This window comes from Capricornis sumatraensis, chromosome 2 (assembly GCF_032405125.1).
Source record: "Capricornis sumatraensis isolate serow.1 chromosome 2, serow.2, whole genome shotgun sequence".
Lineage (NCBI taxonomy): Eukaryota > Metazoa > Chordata > Mammalia > Artiodactyla > Bovidae > Capricornis > Capricornis sumatraensis.
In genome coordinates, this window is record NC_091070.1 from 201,927,465 (window position 1) to 201,945,539 (window position 18,075).

Sequence of the window (18,075 nt, forward strand, 5' to 3'; positions counted from 1 at the left end):
CAGTCCACACGGGCAGATTGCTGCCTACGGGAAAACTCTACGATGGAGAGCCTTCCCCTCCTGGAGAGAAGGGCAGTGCACAGGATAACTAAAAGCTCCTTCCTTCCATCCTTTTTCCCTTCATGGCTGCAAGTGAGGAAAAGGAAAGCTGTGTCCTATGCACACTGACTGACTCCTCCCAGCTGCCCTGGGCCCCGATGCGCCCATACTTGGCATTTACCAAAGCCTGTCCCAGCTCAGACCCACCAGGTGCCCAGAGTTTGCTGAGGAGGGAAGGGGAGGGGAAAGGCTGGGTATGACACCAAACAGATCTTTATTTGCAGTCGTCACTGGGGCCGTTTCTTGCTGCTTATTTGTTTGCTGGCCTGCTCTTCTAGCTGCATGGCCAGGCGCAAGGCCTTGATGACATCTGGAAGGCAGGGGTGGTGCACTTGAAGTCAGCAGGTCTCGCAGAGACCCTGTTCCCTCAGTCAGAGCCACCACCACCCACAGAGGCCCCACCCTCCGGCTGCACCCACCTCGCAGGGCTGAGAAGTGCTTGGCTTGCTGGGCCAGAGCACACTCTGCTTTATTCACAAAGGTCTCCAGGTCGTAGTCTGGCTGCTCAGCCATCTCGGAGAGCTCCAGCCAGCCCGGCCCTTGCTGCAGCGACACAGACGGACATTGTCAAGTCAATAATGACCAAACCAATTTAGCAAATCATTCCCAGGGCTCTACCATCTGCAATGCAGATGCCTGTTCCTCTAGCCATGGCCCTGACCCTGCCTCCTGACCCTTCCCCCTAACCCTCAGCTTGAATCTGTCCTTCCCCTGCCTGCCAAAAACTTGTCCCTGTCCCTGATAACAAATGCATATCTTGATGCCCAAGCCAGAAATCTGGGCAAAAATTCTTTCACCTTGTCTCCCAATCCTAACAACTGCACCCCTGAAATGGTTCTTAAATCTCATGCCTTCCTGTCAATCCCAAGACCGTGGTCACAGCTAGTCTAGGCACCAATGTCTCTCCTGAACTCAACTAATCTCCTAACTGCTTTTAACTCCCAAGTGTTTCTACTCACCCTCTCCCCAGGTCCTGAAGCCACGCTCTGTGCTGTGGCCACAGTAAGGTCCCTAAAAGCGTGACCAAGGCACCACTCTGCTTTACTCCCTTCAAAGGCATTCACTGGCCTCATAACGAAGTCCAGGCCTTTGGTGTGAACCATAATGTCCTTTAGCATCAGGTCCCGGCTGACCCGCCCACAGCCTTGATCTCCCTCCCTCACCTGCTCATACCTTTTGCTATGGCCAGAGTGAACCTATCACTCTTCCTGAAAGTGCCAAGTCCTTTCAAACATTTGGACCCTGAGCACTTGAGGGAGGGAGGACTCGTGTAGACACCGACCTTGCATGTTCCCTCCTCAGCCCTCTCAGAGAGGGCCCCGAGCTGCCCTCTCTGCTCCACACTCGGAGTGCCCCACTGTTAGGATGCCCTTCAGGCCTCTCCCTTACTTGCACTTCTACAGCAGGGATCACGGCAGTGGTAGCATCTATCACCTTCTAAAGGCTGACCACATGCTGGGGAAGGCTGAGTGTTTAACAACATATCACTTAATCCTTAGATGTAACCATCTTGTCTTGACCATTTTGGAGATGAAGAATTTGGGGCTCAGTGAGCCTCAACGACTTTCACGAGGAAACTGGCTCATAAATAGAAGAGTTGGGATTGATCAAGTCTTTCTTTAGGCCTGTTATCCATACTGCATGATTTTGGCCCTTGGTCTCAGCACAGGAGCTGATGGTATATAGAAAGTATTCACCAACATTCATGAGCAAACGAGACCTGGCTACCCTCCAAACTCTCAGTCAGGAGCACAGGAGAGAGAGACTAGCTTCAGCCAGGAGGATGGGGGAAAGCCTATGTGTGCCAGGCTGGAGAAGGAGGTGCGGTAATCAGCTGCCCTATAGGAGCAGCTGAATAACTAACTGGGGAATTAAGAAATGCTGATCCAGAAGGCTGCCTCTTGCCACCCCAGCCAGAAGACCCGAGGAGGGGTGTATGTGTGCACGTTAAGCCCAGGTCACATTCAGGACTGACGCGGAGCCCAGGGCCAGCTCTCCACCTGTGTGATCTCCTTGAGTTCTTCCATGGCCCTTTCTTCCAGCTCCCGGATCTGAGTCATGGCTTCATTGAAGCTGGACATCTGGGAAGACAGTTCATCCTCTTCCTTGGAGAACTAAGGGGGCAAAAGGAGACACATAACAGTGTGGCCTGGTCCCCATCTCAGCTGGCCATGTTCCCTTCTTGCCTGGCCCACCTCCCCTTACATTGCCTGCACTCAGGGCCCCATTGGAGCTGGCTTCCATCTCTTCTGTTTCCATCTGAATTGGCTGCTCCCCACTGGGTCCACTGTGGGGGCTCAGCTCCTTGACCCTGAGAAAACAAGAAGGTCGCAGCTCCCACAGCAGCCTCTTTGGCAGCACCACTCAGATTTCGAGACTTCAAGGAGATGGAGTAGTGGCTTTGCTTTGACCTAGAAGGATTCTTATTCACACTGCTCCCCACCAGAGCCTGAAGGGGATCAGGAAAAAACCTAGTAGCATCATATATGAACTCCCAAGCCTCAGACTTAGCGAGTCACAGCAGAGGAGACAATAGGCACTGAGTCCCCAGAGCCCCCTCCCCACTCTCATCACTGCCATTTCCTCCCCAACCCTGCCCCTTCCCATCCCACCTGGCATAGGTACCAGTACCTGTCGGCATATCTTAGTGTATTTAAAGTATATTCACAGGAGCTTATGCCTGGTGAGATCATGGCGATCTGCAAAAGAAGGAATGGGCAGTTAATGGTCAAGGATCCCAGGGTAAAGGTGCTCTTGGAGAGGCTGCCAGGAACTGGGGGGAGAGCTCATTACATACCAACTGTGTGCCAGGCAACTTGCCCCATGGGCCCTGCAAACTAAAGTTCTTTAAAAATTGGTCCCCTGTCTTTGCTGGTCTATCTAATTACTCCTGCTTCTTTACTTCTTTACTGACCCGTTCCTCTCACCAAGATAACAATGCAAGGCTCTGTGATTCCTGCTGGAAACTTTAGTTCACCTGGGCTCAGAGATACTGCCTTAGGGAGAGGGGTTTAGAGCTTAGTCAGAAATTCCCACCTTCCTCAGCAGGCAGGAGAGAGGATATTCCTTGGTGAGGAAGGAGGGCAGATCTGAGTTAGAAAGCATTATGGATAAAATAAGGGGACAGAAAGTCACTCAAGGCTGAGGCCCTCTCCAATTTCCTAGGCTGGGAGCCAGTGACCCCTGAGGGAAGTCACAGGGACGAGGACTGCCTCCCCTACTTCCCCAAAGGTCCTCCTCCTGAATCCTGCAGCCCCCTTTTCATCAGGTATGGGAGGAACGACCTCCCCGATCCAAGAGGTGCACAGACACACAGTGAAGGGAGAAGATCCTTTCCTCCCTGCTTGTGTAGGCAAAGAGGAGCCTGCTGCCCGAAAGCAGGGGGTGAAGCCCAGTTAAATTAGAGCCTGGAAACCCAGCTAGCCAAGAATACGGAGCCTCTTGCCCAGAGACAGGACTGTACCACTCCAAAGGACCCAACTCACCATGCAGGTCCTTGAGTTCTCGCCAATAAAGGAGTCCCTCAACACCTGTGTCAGCTTGCTCTCGCGGAATGGGGTGTGGGCCTTATTCTGTCCCAGGGCCCTGATGCATTCCTGAGGGACAGCAGGGGAAGCTGAGGTCCCCTCCTTCCTTTTAAGATACCCACTCCCTCCCACCCTTTCCTCCCAGCAGACCACCAAGGCCACCTGCTCCCCTGTAGCTGGGGCCAGCTACCTTCAAAGCCAGGAGACTTTTGTTGATTTCTGCACCCTCCATGCGGGTCTGCCGGTCAGCACTGGAAGTGTCTGCGCCTCGCTCATTCCCTGCCAGATCCACCAAAGAGAATTTGCCATGCACTCTCCCTTTGGTTCGAAGAAGAATCTGGAAGCAGGCATGGGAGCGGGAAGAGTTGGAGTTGGCAAATGTCTGCCCAGAGGTCCTGTGGCAAAGGAGGACAAAGAAGGGCTATGAGCTCCTGGGGGGGGGGGGGGGTGGTCACCAGCCACCATGGCACCTGAGGCTTCAGTGCAGTCAGTTCTCCAGGAGGAAAACTGTTCTGCGTCATCCTGTCCCACTTCTGTCCTTCCTTCCCTGGGCAGCAGCCCTCCCTCCAACCACCTGGGCATGGCTTACCCTGGCAGCCAAAGTACTGAATTCTGTGTCAGGGCCTTGGCCAGACCCTGGGCCATAGGCTGTGGGGAAGCATGAGTTACCTGTGCTGCAGGGCACACAGGGAAGGAGGGGCTGTCATGAACCACATGCTAAACTCAAGGGCCCTGGGGAGATAGCCCCTCCCTGGTCCTCTATGTACTGCTCAGCACCTACTGCACCACGCCGAGGGCCCTGAGAGAAGAGCACTTTCCTCCCTCTACACAGGAGCTCTGGTCCCATCATTTCTAGCTGGAACATACCCAGAGCTTCTGTCCTCTACCACAGAGAGAGGGAACAGCAAGGAGAAACTCAGAGAAATTGGGAAACATGCCTCTGGATAAGAGTCTGGTAATAAAGCCTGCCTTGGTCAGATTCAAGATGATTTGACTCGCCCCTGACGAGTCTTACCCTGGGTCATTGGCCCCATTGCGACCGCTTAAGGCAGAGGCCTTCAGAGCCCTCACCAAGCTGGGGGAAGTGGTGCTCTGTGGAAACAGCAAAGGGCTCAGTGCTCATCTATCACCTGACTTGGCATTAGAAGGTGGCCCCTTCCTCCGGCCAAACTCTGACCTGCAGGCACTGCCTATGTCGATCATCTTGATGACGTCATCAGCACAGCTCACCAGGCGCTCCTGCAGCCCCACCACCTGCACCTGCTGCTTGCCGTCCTCCAGCACGCGCAGCTTGGCCTTCTTATTGAGCAGGTCGAACAGCTGTGCCGGGCAGGGGAACAAGGCCAAGGCTGTCAGGCGCCAGGCACCCACCGATCCCTCCCCGCTTCAGAGCCTGTCGCAGCTTAGACAATGGCTGGGAACAGGAAAGGCGGGAGAGGCTACACTGGGCGATGTCAGATGAGCAGCGAGCAGTTCACCTGGGAGCTGAACTGGGCCACCTGGGTTTGATGTGACCCTGCTTCTTTACTAGCTGTGTGACCTGGGAAGGCACTTAGCCACCCAGCCTCATTTCTCACCTGTGCAATAGCGATAATAACGGTGATACTTCCTAGTAGGGTTGTGGTGATGAGCTGAGAAGAGTTAAGTGCTTAGAATAGTGCTCAGTACCTAGTAACATGTTAATAAGCCACATTAGCTATTATCCAGACCCCACTCGGGGAAGGTGACTCTCCAAAAGCGTAGAGAGATACATAGAAATATAGAGAGAGTACGAGTATGAGAATGAATGTGTGCGATCAGGAGAAGGGAGATTTAAGAGGGAGGTGCATGGCGGGAGTACAGGGCACACACACACAAGTAAACCGCCCTAAGGTGTGTTCCTGCTTACTTGTTGAGCGTGCCTCCCGTCCCACCATCGGGTGAAAACCTCCCACACATTTGGGCAAAGTGGCCCAAAGGTGTGACAACACACAGGGTGTTTATCTTCTACAATTTCTAGCCAGCCTCAAGATTTTAGAAACTTCAGGGGCCCCAGCAGCATAAACAGAGGGCTCCCCGCCAGCTACCTTCCCATTATAGATTTCGAAGAATGTCACATAGACTTCCAGGTCCAGCTTCCGGTATCGGGGCTGATTCTTCAGGAGGAAGACGTCCCGGGCTGTGGGGAGAACCTGGATTAAGTAAGCAACCTGCCCTTCTGTGCCCAACCCTTCTGCGGCAGAACATACTACTTACAGGCCATCGCATAGATCCCTTTGGATGCATTCTGGGCTTTTCCATAGAGGTCTCCACCCATCGTCTGCAAAGGGAAAGGACAGGAGACTGTGCTAAAGGGCCCTTGGCCTAGGCCAGAGCATTACTGGCTATACCATCACCGTGGGCCATACTACAGCCAGGAGGGGATCTGGACCTGCTAAGGCCCTTCCTTGCCCCTGACACAGCAAGAGCATCTGGAGGTGGGACATCTGCACCAAGGGGACCTTCTGCAAGAAACTCATTGTCCTCCTTTTCAGAGACCCAGAGGTGCACTAAGGGCAGGATCACTCTCTGCCAGGCTTGAATACTCACATGAGTCTTGCCACTTCCTGTCTGGCCGTATGCAAAACAGGTTGCCTTTCCGCCTTCAAAGATTGTTTGTACCAGTGGCCTTGCTGTGAACCTAAGAGAAAGGATGGGGAAGCATGCATATCTCTGCTTAAATGTGCTTCCTAGAATGTGGTTCTGCTACCCTTCCAAAGCAGGATTCCTGGGGCCTTCCTTCCAAGCAAAGTGGTCCTACCTGACCCCACGCCCACTTACAAATCTGAAATTCTCCTAACCACCTGGGAAGGGCTGGACCAAAAGGCCAGGAGCAGACTGGTCCGTACTCTAACTGAGCCACCAGCACCTCCTCTACCCTGGAGACACAGAGGGAAGCTTGGGCTTAGCAGCCGCCTTCCAGCATATGATACACTACTAAGAGCAAAGAAACTCTTTAAAGTAAAAGCCTAAAATATTTTAGGCTTTGTGGGCCACATAGGTCTCTTCCATATATATACATACATAAGTATACATATATACATTTTAAAAATTTATTTATTTGGCTGCACTGGGTCTTAGTTGTGGCAAGAGGAATCTTTAGTTGCAGCATAGTGTGGCATGTAGGATCTAGTTCCCTGACCAGGGATCGAACCTGGGCCCCCTGCATTGTGAGCTCAGATCTTAGAAACTGGACCACCAGGGAAGTCCGAAATACACATATATATTTAATGATTCTTTGAAAACACAAAATCCACTCTTAATTTGAGAGCCATATAAAAAGGGGTTGCAAGCCCACTTTCACCCATGAGCTACAGTTTATCAACCTCTAGTGTAGAGCAGCGCTGTCCAATAGAACTTTCTGAGGATGGATACTGGAAATGATCTCTATCTGTACTGTCCAACAGTAGCCACTGTCACACGTCTACTGAGCACTTGAAATGTGGCTCATGTAACTGAAAAACTGAGTTTTTTTGACCGCACTGTACAGCATGTGGGAATCTTAGCTCTCCAGCCAGGGATTAGACCCATGCCCCTGCAGGGGAGGTGCAGCTCTTTAACCACCAGACCACCAGAGAAGACCCTGAAGAACTGAACGTTTAATTTTATTTAACTTTTATTTAAACAGTCACATGAAGTTAGGGGGAGCTGTACTGGACCAAGCAGCTCCAGAGTTTGCTGAGTCTGCTAAGCCCAGTGGGTAATGGGGGCTGTACAGGACACAGACACAGGAGGAACCCCTGAGGCCTCCCCAGCCCAGCCTCAAAGAGGGCAGTGGGAATATTTCTCTTCTGTCTACTCAAGCATGGGCCACTAAAGCTGAAACATAGGATGTGACAGCCCCAACAGGACCTTCCTTGTGCTAGAAGCCAGAGCCAGCTCTGCATCATGGTCCATCCAAAGAAGACACAAGAGGAAGCCAGGAAGGGATTCAGAGTCAGCATGCCTGAGAGTGCAAGTGTTACCTCAATGTCCCACATTGAAAAAAGGAAAGTGTCAGGAGGAAGGGGGGAAACAGAGGCAAGGGACTAACCTGTAGACGACTTCATTTGAAGTTGTTTCATCAAATGCGAAGTCAAAGCAGAATGCTTGGTTCTCCAGATACTTTGTTAAGTCCACTTTTAACTTGGGCTCATGGACCAAGAGGACACACTTGCTAGGAACGGAAATCACATCAATTTCTTTCTTGGCCAACTCTGCAGAAGGACAGCATTTCAGGGGATGCTCCCTGGACACGGGGGACCCTCAGTCTGAAGCCTCATTCTGACTGAACTTACCTTGAGGCTAAGGTAAGGTGGGACTTACCTTGTTTATTCAGTGGGCGTTTCCTAACACAGACACATATCCTGTGCTCTTCAATCTTTAGGAGGAGGAGAGAAGACAACTGTCAGCGAAAGGTCAGTGTAATATTGAAAGAAAGCTTGTCTAGAACCCCTCCCTTACCTAATCATATGTCTGGCCCAGTCAGGGGCTGAGACCTAACACTGGGATCCACTGTGCTCATAGTTACTCTAGAGCACAAGAAAGCTCTGAATTTTCTTCTCAGTTTTCTCACTCTGCTGCCTATAGGAGGTTTCAGCACACTTTCATGATTAGTAGTAAGAATTTAGCCAATCTACTGAAGCAGGGAGGATAGGAACTGGAAGGGAGTTTATAAAGATCAGAGTCTCCTATCTAGCCCTTGCTAGCTCCAGCCCACCAAAGGGTATTTAAAAACCCCTTGAGGGTGAGTGACGATTCCTGTACGCTCTCATTCCTTTAAGAGATGTTTCTGTTTCTCAGTTATACGCTTACTCAGGAAAATAATCTTTTTATATATATTAAAAAATGAATCACTTTGCTGTATACCTGAAACTAACATGATATTGAAATCAACTATATTTTTTTAAAATTGTATGCCTACTCAGGAAGGAGAGATAGAAGCCCTTTGGGATTACTTACTGGATCAGCCGCAGTAAGTGGATGACATTCCAAAGTAGCTCGAAATTCTTTAATCATGCGGGCAAATTCCCAGTTTGGAAAGCTGTTGTCATACTCCTGTTTGGGGTAAGATTGAAGAAGGACTAACTGCCAAGGTGTAGGTGTTCACAGGCCTCAGTGCTAGGCAGTGGCAACAACAGCCCTTCCTATGCACACAGCCCCTTCAGGGCTGACAAAACCCTCACACGATCTCATTGCCCTTGACTCTGGCTCTGGGCAGAGAATCCAGGCACAAGTTTTGGGAACAAGATTGGCTGGGGGGCCTAGGCATGCAGCAACCACTCTAGGAAGCGGGGCAAGAGCCACTGCCCCATGTCTTAGGAGACCAGCAGGCTGGGATTCTCCAGTGCCATTAACCCAACCAAAGGGAAATAATCCAAACTTTAACTCCACTGTGGCACCCCACATATGTACAACCAGGCGGTCAGGGGAAGCAGGCAACTGCCAGTGCACTGTGTGATGGGCATGCCCCCTGGATAAACAGTAGGAGATATTCATCATCTGAAGGTCTTCAGAAAAATATCTGAATGATTTGTTCTCTGAATCCTGATGAGAAATTGGTTAAAATTATTGGTTATCAGAACTGGAGCCTCAGAAATGCTGGGGCTGAACCGTTATCTATCTCTGTTGCTAACAAGGTTGCAGTTAAGAATGTCTGTCCAAAAACCCTTGCCCTTGCTTCCCAAGAAAGGTACCTGAGCTCGCTTTACTCTCATTTCAGAGTTCTGGGCTCTCTTCTCTTCTCGCTTGGTCTTCATTTTTTCCATTTCTTTCACAATACATGATTTCCTCCGAACTAGTGGAAGAGAAAAAAAAGAAGCCCTCTCTTTTACCTGTCTCTTTTACCAGCCTGCTCTTCTCTGGCCGTTGTGTGGAGTCCGGGCCTTTCTCATGGCTAGACCTTCTCTAGACCTTTGCTCTTATATCACCACATGCAAAGAGAGGAAGCACCAGCTATGACTCTTGGGATGGCCTAGCTGACAAGAAACTTGCTAATATGAGCACTCCAGGTCTAACCCAAGCTCTCTCTATGCCTCTGCGGCCTTTTTCTCAACAATGAGTAGAGATGAGATTGTCCCTGTTTGGTGGTCACTCTGGGCTGTTGTTCAGGTGTTGACCAAGACTTTAGCTATAACAACACCTCAGTTACATCAGAGAGCTTCTGCCAGCTGGCAGTGAGTGACAGGGTCACCAGTTGTGAAAGATCAATTCTGTGGCCACAGGGCAACATGTCCCCAGTGTGACAGACATGGTTTGAACTCAGGTAACAAGCAAGCCAGGTTTGGGACAGGCTGTAATTCCTATCCTGCACTAGAAGCAGGGTACCAGATAGCTCAGTGTGTCTACCTGACTTCACAGAGTTTGCAGAAGAGCTGTCTCGGATGGAGTGGACTTGCTCTTCCACCTCCTTGCTGACCATCGTCAATGGTATTTCACCCACTGCAGGGCAGGAGGGCCTAGAGGGGCCAGCTGTGGGGGAACAAGAGTCATTGGAGAAGCAGGTAGGCATACGGCAGCTGTGTTCATCTGAGCCCTAGAGGGTCACAGGCCAGGAGGATGGCTACTGACTGCCAGCTCATCAAGGGCTCAGGTTCTACTATATAAGCAGAGCTCAGGCTTTTCCCTTCATCTCAATCCACACCTTGAACCCAGTAAGCCCCGCCACAGGGGTTGGCTCCTGGTGTCAAGAAATCTTAAAGGTTATGTGAGTTGCTCAGTATGAGCTTCACTATGAAGGGAAAAGCCTTTAAGGTCTGACCTCTTTAGGCTTGATCAAGTAAGGGTTCTTAGGCCAGGCCAGGCCTTTCAGCTCATTTGGGAAAAATTTCTGACTTCAGAACCCCAGTGGTTTACAGGAGGAAGGACTGAAAACTAGGAATAATGGGAACCTGGTTCAACCTAGAGAGGTACAACCCACAGCAACTTCCCATAGCTGGCCATGACCCTTTTGTTTACCTTGACTTTAAATCACTTAATTTACTAATAACTAGTACAAACTGACAATTAAAAATGTTTTTAAACTCCCATTTATATAAAGTCCAAATGAAGAGAAAGTTAATTTATGTGATCCAAAGTCAGGACATAGATACCCTTGGGGCTTAGGAATTGGGAGGGGGCCTGAAGGGGACTTTTGGAGTGCTGGTAATGCTCTTTGATCTAGATGTCAGTTATATGAGTGTGTTTACTTTGTGAACTATATAGTCAATGATAGGTTTACTTTCCTGTATATATATATATATATAATGTTTAAAGTTTAAAAAGGAAAGTGAGATGATTTTCAGATAAGGGAGCAGTGGTGCAGAAGCAGAACGGTATGAAAGCCAGGGAGTATAGGAATCCTAGGATATTCCAAAACAGGCTCAGGGCAATGTGTGAAGAGCTGCTCTAAGGCCTCAAACAGGGAGAACAGATTCATTACTCACTGGAAACTGCAAACTGTTTGCGGGAATTTGCAGATGCAGGCAGCTCCACCTCCATATCATTCTCCTGAGTGATTCGAACCTCTGAGACAGTGGACATGCGAGTGGAGCGGCCTCGGAGACCTGAAGGACCAAGGGCCACGGCCAGTCAGTGCATTGTGATCAGGAGAGCAAAACAGATAGAGAGACGGCCGAGGGTAACCCTTCAAGATTCTATACAGGGTGAGATGGGTCCCGATACCTGGAAAGCAGCCCACCCACTTCCCATTCCTTCCATCCAAGGAAAGAAAGGCCAAGTACCAGTGACCCCAAAACTAATTTGTTACATTCTGCGGTCTGAGAGCTCCTGAAGGCTCCCACAAGAGCATCTGTCTGGAGTAAATGGAAGGACCTACAGACAATCTGAGATCATTTCCGGAGACACAGACCTAATCCCAGAAAAAAAGCATTTTATTCTTAGCAGCAGCACCTACCATTCTACAATCTTCCCAAACATCCAGAGGCAAATACCAGTATTCCCAACTGATAAAAGGGGACATTAAGGCATAGAGAAATTAAGCAATTTTCCCAGTGTCACTCAATTAGTAAGTGTCAGAGTCAGGATGTGAACCCAAGACTGCCAGATTTCACGATCAGGGCTTTTTCCACTGCTCCAAGATGCTTTACAGAGCCAGACCTGGGCCACATCATCAGAAGCCATGGGACCAGCAACTGATTTTTCTGGAATCTTAAAAGAATGCTTAACTGACAGAAACAATTTAACTGAGTTTATACAATTAAGTTGTTTAAACAAGTTTAATTCCTGTCAATTTCTACTCATCTATATTGCTTCCCTCCAATTTGGAAATAAAACACTAGTGTCATATAAACAAGTGTCAATCTATATGGAATTTGAGTTTCCTAAGTTTAGGCTGATACGATGGCTCTATATAATCAATCTATGTTTTTCATAAAGAGCATGAGTTATTATAATATTCCTATTTCTCAAAAGATCTGTGATCTTGTGTTTCACTTCTACTGTTCACTATCATTCATTCAATAATGAATCATTATTTTTTTCCCACTAAAAGGAGCGGTAGGGGTCCAGTGGTTAGACTTCGTGCTCTCACTGCCGAGGGCCCAGGTTCAATCCCTGGTTAGGGAACTAAGATCCCATGAGCCAGGTGGCACAGTCAAAAAAAAGAAAAAAGGAAGAGTGGCAATATCCTTTTGGGACATGCATGTGGAGAGAGACCACTGCCACCCATATTTCTCCTGGAGGCCACTGGAGTGGTACAGCCAGCAAGAGAGGGCCAGCATTACACCACTCCTGCCTAGCTCAAGCTCAAAACCACCCCACCTTGGACCCCTGGGAAACCTGAAGCTCCAGTCAAGTAGTCTCTGAGCCCAGGGTGGCTGGATTATGGACAGTGATAACCCCTCAACCGGGACAGGTTGTGCAGGCTGTAAAGTATAGCTGGCTCTGGGTTATAAACTGGATTATTTGGGCAGCTTGTGCATATAGGCACCTGTCACAGCCTACCATAGTTAAAGCAGGTTTATGCTGATTCCTGCAGAGAAAGCCTTTCTCCTGGAGTTCAAAGCACTGCCATTATTTGTCCAATCCCACCCTATCCCCAGATCACCACAGCACTACCAACTCTACCTCTAAATGGCCCTGACCTAGCTTTTCTGACAGCCCACTCACCACCTCCCTCCAAGGCATGTTATTTCCCAAGGGAGAGAAAACAAGCCCACCATGGTTGATTAGTGCTCTGGATTCCACAGGAAAGGCTTCCAGGCCAGTTAGCAAATTTCCCAAATGCACCAGATCCAAACAGACTGGTCTAAGTTAAGAGCTGTAGGTTGAATTCTCTTTTTCTTTTTTTTAACTGCTTCAGAGGTAGGATTGACATAAAAACAGCTGGAGGTATTTTATGTGTACAACTTGATGGATTTGGAGGTAAGTATACACCCATAAAACCATCATCATAATCAGTGCTATAAATCTACTCATCACCTCCAAGTTTCCCCCTGTACCCTTCATTTTATATTTTGTTTTCTCCTTTTGTAGTAAATCACTCAACATAAGATCTACCCTCATAGTAAATTTCTAAGTATACAATACACTCATTAATGATGGGCCCTATGATATACATTAAATCTCCAGAACTTCTTTATCTTCCCTAACTGAAACTTTGTACCCTTTGACCAACACCTCTCCATTTCTTCCTCCCTGAAGGTTGAATTCTTCTTCACTGAGAAAGAGGCACGGAACACAGGGTAGGACTCAGCCTACACAGTAGCGGTCTTCTAAACTGGAACCATGAGTCCACTCAGCTTCCTGAGCCCCAAGAACATCATTTCTGGCACAAACCCCATGACAGTGAGCCAGTAGAAATCCATTTACCTTCCTTTGGAGCAGGGATTCTGGAGCTGACTGATCTGCGCTTTTGTTTCTGTAAAACAAAACAAACCACCACAACATATGGGGCTTATCAGTTCTCAGGGGCCTATCCTGGGCCCATGTGCTGTAGTGAAGTACTAAGCAGGCCCAGAAAACAAACCAGCAAAGACCCAAACAAGCCAAGTGCATCCTCTGTGCACTGGCTGAAGTTAGATGACTGGCAGCTACCTGAACCGTTACATTCTCCTGCAGGGGAAGATTGTCCTTCGGGTGTAAGGGAAGAAGCTGTAAGAGTTCTGGGTTTATTGCAGCCACATCATCAAAATCTACCTGCAAGGAGAAAGTAAAAGTTTCTGTGAACAACATAGCTTGTTCAATTCAACTGCATTTCTGCAATCAAGGATACCCCTAAATTCATATTTTATAAACTTTAAGTTCCGCCAAGTACTAACAGCTATAAACAAATATTTATTCCCTGATTGTGTTTTACCATCTAGATGGATATTGGTTTCTGATTTCCAAGCCAATGGTAGACGTTAGTGATGAGAATGAGGTGAAGAGGAAGGCCAACAGTGAGATAGTCCACAGTAGATCTTGGCCACTTGGCTCCCTACCGCTCTGTGGGGCAGTGGGGTCCTGCTGGGCACAGCCCCCTGAACAGCTCTTGCTGCCTGCCACCAAGGGGGAAACAATTCTAACTGTCCCACTAATAGTCAAATGGAGGGCCCTTCAGGATCTTATGGGCGGGGACAAGTTCCTGAGAGCTGTTACCTAGTCCTAAATCTACCTACATTTTCTACTGGGCCCAGAAACTTCTTCCCCAGTCACAGCATCCTACTCATTCCTTCTCTACTTCCTGTGCATACCTGCAATGAGGTCACAATTCCAGGTTTACATCACCAGAGTCCTCAAACCCTCTAGGGACAACTCAGGCTTCATCAGCATATTGCACAGCAGATTCAAACACACCAAAATAGTACCAACTTGATTATTTGTGTTTCACATTTGTGATAAAACGTGAAAGAGCTGCCGCATGTACTCCCAGGTGAGAACGTCACTTCCTACATATGCAATTTTTATGTATTAACAGCTTCTTCAAACACTTATTAGGCATGAGTAAGGCAGTAGGGGGAAGGTACTCAAAAGTGAACTAAGACATGTATTGGACTTCCCTAGCGGTCCCATGGTTGGACGGCTGGGAAGATTTCACATCCTGGGGGGCAACTGAGCCCATGTGCTACAGCTACTGAGTTCAAGCTCTATAGAGTCGTAAGTACTGAGCCCATGCTCTGCATCAAGAGAAGCCACTGCAATGAGAAGCCCATGCACTGCAACTAGAGAGCTGCCTCAACTCGTTTCAACTAGTGAAAGCCCACATGCAGCAACAAAGACCCAGTGCAACCAAAAAATTAAAAAGACATGTATTGCCCTTGCCTTCAGTGAGCTCATATTCTAGTGGGGAAGAGAAGCCGTCACATTAAGGGCTGGAAACCCAAGCAGCATGGGATAGACAAGGAGGACATAATGATCAAGTGCAAAAGCTGGTAAGTACTTCAGTAGTCACACTTCTACTCATCTTTCTTGGACAGCTACAAACCCTTACCACTACTCCTCTACCCTGATTCCAATCCCTAAACTACAGAGAGCATAAACAATGCAGGAGACCAGAGTTCTGACATTAACTGATTCTCACATTAACGATTCAGGCAGGCCTAAGAGTGTGGAGACAGCGAGGCACTGGGCAGGACCACAGAGTAGGGAACTGCCCCATTTGTCCCTGGCACAGGATACTTTGGGAGGAGTGTATGGTAAAAAGGACTAAAGTTGATTGGGATCAGATCTTGAAAAGGCTTTGAATGCCTCACTAAGAAGGCTGAACGAATATTCCACAGGCAACATTTGAGCTGGAGTTAAGATGCAATAAGAATTGTATTTCTAAACAAACAACAAAAACAAGTCACAAGGAACTGCTAATAGATAGTTGAAAGGGATTCTAGGAACCTCTTGATTCAAGGACAGATAATATAAAGAATTCAGTTCTTCTATTTCTCAAATATACCACCTAAATAAACATGTACCTACTATAAGGCACTATGCTAAGCAAGCACTTTACCTGTGTTATTTCATTAAGCTTCATGGAAGCAGGTCTAGGTTTGTCTTATTCACCTCTGTATCCCCAGTACCAAACACAGTGGCTGGCATTTTGGAAGCAGTACAAAAGGATTTGTTGAATAAGTCCTCAAACAACCCTATGAGTAGATATTATTATCATCCTCATTTCATTAATGAGGAAGCTGAATTTCTCATAGGAGCAGAAATGTGCTTGAGAACACTTTAAGTAGTGGCAGGGCCAGACTCTAGAATCCAGGTTTTCGTACTTAGCCTGGTGACCTCTTCACTACAACACATGCCTCTAAAACATAAATGTCTTAGGCATAACCCTCCTTCTCAAAATCCTTCCAAGGCTCCCACTGTCTGCAGAATAAGATCTTAAACATCTTAGTGCCGGAGACAAAGGCCTTCTAGTCTCCTTTTCCAGTCTTTTTGCTGCTGCCAAGTATAATAAGCCCTCCTCTGTGCCTGGAGCCAGTTTCTTTACCAGTCCCCATGAGGGCCACCTCACTGTGTCTTTGGCCCAACCCCCACAAGCTCATCTTCAGTGAGTTTCCATCTCTGAGCTGCTCTAGCATTATTCCATCTGTAGTTGCCTTCTATTATTGGGTGTTTCAGAAACATACTTTTGTCTCCCCAAAGAGACGATCAATTTTACTCTCCAAATCAGTATCATAGGTAGTGTGCACTCAGAAGCTAGCTTGGGTGAGTAAGGTTTTAGAATTCTGTGCAGTTTGCTTTCTACAAACACACCAGAAACTGTTGATTGCTTCAATTTAGAACAAGGCTGCCTTAAAAAGAGTCCCAAACCATTCAAAGAGGACCATATTTAAGATTGGGGAGGACAAGTCGGGATCGAAAACAAGGCTGACACAAGTTCCATTTCCAGACATGTCTTTTTAACTGTGGTAGAGGCACACTCATAGAACCCACCTCTTTGCCCTTTGTATCTCCTCCTTCTTTCCATTCCACTGAAACGCAGGATTTCTCCAAGTTCACAGTGCTTATACTGGCACTGTGAATTATGCCTAAAGTATGAAAAGGCCAGAGTTAACCTATCTCTTTCACTTTTAGGATCCCAGAGGCTCAAATGTCAAGTTGACCTGAAGGAAGGGACAGTTGACTTTCTTTCTAACCCCAGCAGACAAACCTCTTGGCACCCCACCCTTGGAATATGCCTCAGTGACCTAGGCAGGAACAGTTCTTAAAACTGAGTTGCAGAGGATAAGGGTTCACCCCGACTCAAAAGACAGCCTACAGCGTGGTGAAGGTATGTTTGGGCAGGAGAGTCTCTCTAGTGCTTAGGTGAGCCATTCTTCAACACAGCACTGAGGCTCTAGCGCCCTCAGGTTTCCCTATCTCCTGACCTTTATGTCTGACCATTCTAATGATACTGGTATCATCAGACCTGCCATAGTTGGGATACCTGCTGAACTGAAAAGGAGAGGGCAGAATTGCAAGCTCCTGAATGAAGAGCAGGGATCTAATCATTTGTCCCATTACCCTGAATCCAGTGTCTGACATATTGTAAGTGCTCAGTGTTAATGGGAGAGTAGAGGGGTCAGAGAGCCGAGGTCCCTGCAAGAGCAGGGCAGTTTCAGGGGAGAACTTCGGAGGGGAAGGGAATCTTGACTCCCCGGAGAGGTCCAGTGACACGGGGGCTCCGCTCACTCCTAGAGGACGGAAAGGGGACGCATGGCCAGTGCAGAGGCCCCTGGCCGTTGGTAGGGAAGACTGACCGCCAGTGAGGAGACCTAGACCAGGGGTGTGGGGGGATCCCTAATAGTGATTTAGGGCCTGCCATTTGGGGAGGGGCGGTAATTTCAGTCGTCTCAGCCCACGGGTCCCTTCGGTCTCAGGACCCCGCCCCTCACCATTACTGCGCTGGATCTTGATGGTGAGACCAGGAAACAGGCGAGCCTGAAGCGACGAGTCCATGGGCAGGAAGGAGCTCCAGTGACGGACAAGAGAAAGTCCAGAAAACCAACTCTGGTAATCCTAACGCCGTGTAAACCGCCGAAGTTTAAATCCCGCGCGCCAGCGTCCCGAAACGTCATCACGCTGTCGCCGGTCTCCCTTCCGCCAATCAGCGGCGTTCTGCGGAGCCTTTTGGGATACGTAGTCTCCGGGACGCCTTCCGGCGTCTGGAACCGCCCACTCGTCTGGCCAGACCGCTGAACGCAGGGCCTGTTGGGAGCTTTGGGGACCCGCCCTCTGGGAGGTCTCTTTTTCCCTGAGTTCAACCAGTGGCCTCGCCGCTGGGGTCCTTTAAACTCAGAAACCTCAGGGTGATGTGAGAGAGGGAGGGTTCTGGGGTCTTATAGTCATGGGTTCGAACCTCAGCTTCATTAGTTGCCTACTCAGTGACCTCATAGAAGTTAAACTTGCCTTCTTTGCGCGATTCTCCCTTGTGATATTATTGCTAAGTTCTAATAATGGGGGACTACGTTTGGAGTGCCTGGAAGACCTGGTTCACTAGGTTTTATCGAGTGTCTTACCACGTGCTAAGCGCTGGAAATAGTAATTGTGAACA

At 48.6% G+C, this 18,075-nt stretch overlaps 1 protein-coding gene across 2 annotated transcripts; it reads right to left on the minus strand.

Annotated features, from left to right (window-relative positions):
• Positions 1 to 207: 207 nt before the first annotated feature.
• On the minus strand, positions 208 to 17,506 carry KIF2C (kinesin family member 2C). Of its 2 annotated transcripts, XM_068964183.1 has the most exons (21): positions 17,417 to 17,506; positions 16,476 to 16,570; positions 13,659 to 13,760; positions 13,434 to 13,482; positions 11,048 to 11,167; positions 9,972 to 10,094; positions 9,320 to 9,420; positions 8,586 to 8,681; positions 7,950 to 8,004; positions 7,678 to 7,840; positions 6,195 to 6,285; positions 5,862 to 5,925; positions 5,693 to 5,784; positions 4,804 to 4,946; positions 3,817 to 4,021; positions 3,585 to 3,695; positions 2,731 to 2,798; positions 2,305 to 2,410; positions 2,100 to 2,213; positions 519 to 642; positions 208 to 409 (listed from the first exon to the last, which is right to left on the minus strand). In XM_068964183.1, the coding sequence occupies exons 1-21, from the start codon at positions 17,478 to 17,480 to the stop codon at positions 327 to 329; spliced, it is 2,169 nt and encodes a 722-aa protein (XP_068820284.1). In that variant the 5' UTR covers positions 17,481 to 17,506; the 3' UTR covers positions 208 to 326. The 2 variants fall into 2 exon arrangements, with proteins under 2 accessions (XP_068820284.1, XP_068820285.1); XM_068964184.1 differs by lacking the exon at positions 9,972 to 10,094.
• Between the last annotated feature and the right edge of the window lie 569 nt (positions 17,507 to 18,075).

Bases quoted from the DNA above. Each gene is read 5' to 3' on its own strand.
- KIF2C (XM_068964183.1), bottom strand. From the start codon at position 17,480: ATGGACTCGTCGCTTCAGGCTCGCCTGTTTCCTGGTCTCACCATCAAG. The intron at 11,168-13,433 runs GTAAATGGATTT...TTGGTCCTTCAG, and splicing joins AATCCCTGCTCCAAAGGAAG to GTCTCCGAGGCCGCTCCACT. The intron at 8,682-9,319 runs GTACCTTTCTTG...TACCCCAAACAG, and splicing joins TGAGAGTAAAGCGAGCTCAG to GAGTATGACAACAGCTTTCC.